We start from the raw sequence: 2500 nt of genomic DNA, 5'->3' as shown, positions 1-2500 counted from the left end.
CCATCTGTTGCTTCATACTGTTTGTGCCAATCAGATGTAATTTAGTGAATTTTGTTTCTTGTCTTTTTGCATCATTATCTTTCGCTAACTCATCATAAACCCATTTTCAAACTCCCGACATATGTTTATGTATGTATGCCTACGGCCAAATGTATTATACATTCATTCGTTCATTCTCTCTCTCCACCCTCCCCGCTTTATCACCTCCTCCTCTCTCTCTCTCTCTCTCTACAACTTCTATCCACTCCCTCTCCATCTTTCGCTCATCGTCTTTCTCTCCTCTCTCAATCTCTTCCCGTCTAACCAACCACCCCTCTAACTCTCTCGTCTCATCGTATTTCTTGCTGTATCTGCTCTCTCTCTCTCTCTCTCTCTCCTCCCCCATTCACTCGCTCCCTCCACCTCCCCACGTCCACCACTCTATGAATCTCACACACAAAAAAGCACATTAGCACGACAACCACCACCACAGACTCTCCCTCTCTCCCTCTCTCCTTCTCTTTCTTTCTCTCGTTCTTTCCCCCCCCCCCCCCCCCCTTCTACATTGCGTAACTCCGATAAGCCCGTTATGTACATCACATACCCCCCACCCCTACCCTAGGCCTTAGTAAGAGAGAGAGAGAGAGGTGAAAACAGGGATTTATATATGGGGACCAGGAAGTAAAACCAAGCCTCTTTGTGTGTGTGTGTGTGTGTGTGTGTGTGTGTGTGTGTGTGTGTGTGTGCGCGCGCACGCGTCCGTGTTTGTGTGCTTCCAATTCTCCCCTCCCCCCTCTTTCCCAGACAGGTCAATGACTTCCAATCGATCGTCAGAGGGTCGGTCCTCTCTGCTCCACATCGTAACCGCACTGCCTGCGTTCAGTCACTGCCACAGCCCGCCACGCACACCCCGCCCCACTGTTACACTGTAACCCTCACTTACTGCATTCAGACATCGCAACCGCCTGCTGCCACGCACACCCCTACTGTAATCATCATTGCTTGCGTTGAGACACCGCAAACGCCCGCCACACACCCCTACTGTAACCATCACTGCCTTCGTTCAGACACCGCAAACGCCCGCCACACAAACCCCTACTGTAGTCATCACTGCTTGCGTTCAGACACCGCAACCGCCCGCCACACACACCACTACTGTAGTCACCACTGCTTGCGTTCAGTCACTGCAACCGCCCGCCACGCTCACCCAAACGTGATCATAACTGGAACATGCGCACACACACACACACACACACACAGCAACTGATTATACAGACATGGTAAAGTCGTACTTTAACATCCTAACTTCAGCTGAGGAATTTAGGATGCTAAAGTGTGAACAACCGAATCAGGATCACCAAATTAGTGACAGGCGTATCAGTGAACAGACGAAGTGGGGTTATGATGAAAAGGCGATTCTGAAAAAAAAAAAAAAAACAAAACAGGGTGATGCCGGCTGGTAGTAACTCACCCTTGATGAGGTCATACATGGGCACGGTGCGGGCGATCTTGAGGGGCGTCTTGCCGCCGTAGGTGGCGATGAGGGGGTCGGCTCCTGAGGACAGCAACAGCCGCACCACCTCCGCATGCTCATTCTCCACGGCGTCGTGCAGGGGTCTGTACAACAGTCAGGCAGAATGAGGTCATAGTTCCCTGCCGGAAATGGCAGTTTGACTGGCTACAGCAGACGATGGACTATTTGGCGAGACGTCGTATCACCGAGTTGCCGCCAATATACTCATTCGGATGAGACGATAAACCGAGGTCCCGCGTGCAGCACGCACTTAGCGCATGTAAAAGAACCCACGGCAACAAAAGGGTTGTCCCTGGCAAAATTCTGTAGGAAAATCCACTTCGATAGGAAAAACAAATAAAACTGCACGCAGGAAAAAAAAAAGAAAAAAAAAAGAAAAAAAAGGGGGTGACGCTTTAGTGTAGCGACGTGCTCTCCCTGGGGAGAGCAGCCCGAATTTAGCACAGAGAAATCTGTTGTGATAAAAAGAAATACAAATACAAATAAAAAATATTCTGGCCAAGGATGAGCCAAACAGATAGGCCTGGTTGGCATCAGTTTGACACGGTACAGTATTTGACACGAAATAATGCTTTATTTTCTACTGCAGGCACGCATATGGAGGGCGTAGCAGCATGGGGATGGGAGGGTGTAGCATGGGGAGGGCGGAGGGAGGGTGCAGCAGCATGTAGCATAGGGAGGGCGTAGCAGCATGGGGAGGGTGTAGCAGCATGGGGAGGGGAGGGTGTAGCAGCATGGGGAGGGTGTATCATGGGGAGGGTGTAGCAGCATGGGGAGGGGAGGGTGTAGCAGCATGGGGAGGGTGTAGCAGCATGGGGAGGGTGTAGCAGCATGGTGAGGGGAGGGTGTAGCATGCAGCATGGTGAGGGGAGGGTGTAGCATGCAGCATGGGGAGGGTGTAGCAGCACGGGGAGGGTGTATCATGGGGAGGGTGTAGCATGCAGCATGGGGAGGGCGTAGCATGCAGCATGGGGAGGGCGTAGCAGC

At 51.7% G+C, this 2500-nt stretch overlaps 1 protein-coding gene across 1 annotated transcript in view; it reads right to left on the bottom strand.

Annotated features, from left to right (window-relative positions):
- LOC143289139 (uncharacterized) overlaps positions 1-2500 on the bottom strand; it is a 215185-nt gene that overhangs the window by 40065 nt on the left and 172620 nt on the right. The window contains exon 10 of the mRNA XM_076598023.1: positions 1451-1596. Coding sequence (XP_076454138.1) covers positions 1451-1596 — 146 coding nt within the window. The remainder of the gene's footprint in view (positions 1-1450; positions 1597-2500) is intronic.

Source organism: Babylonia areolata, chromosome 13 (genome assembly GCF_041734735.1).
Source record: "Babylonia areolata isolate BAREFJ2019XMU chromosome 13, ASM4173473v1, whole genome shotgun sequence".
NCBI classification, from domain to species: domain Eukaryota; kingdom Metazoa; phylum Mollusca; class Gastropoda; order Neogastropoda; family Buccinidae; genus Babylonia; species Babylonia areolata.
This window is presented reverse-complemented; position numbering and strand designations above follow the sequence as displayed.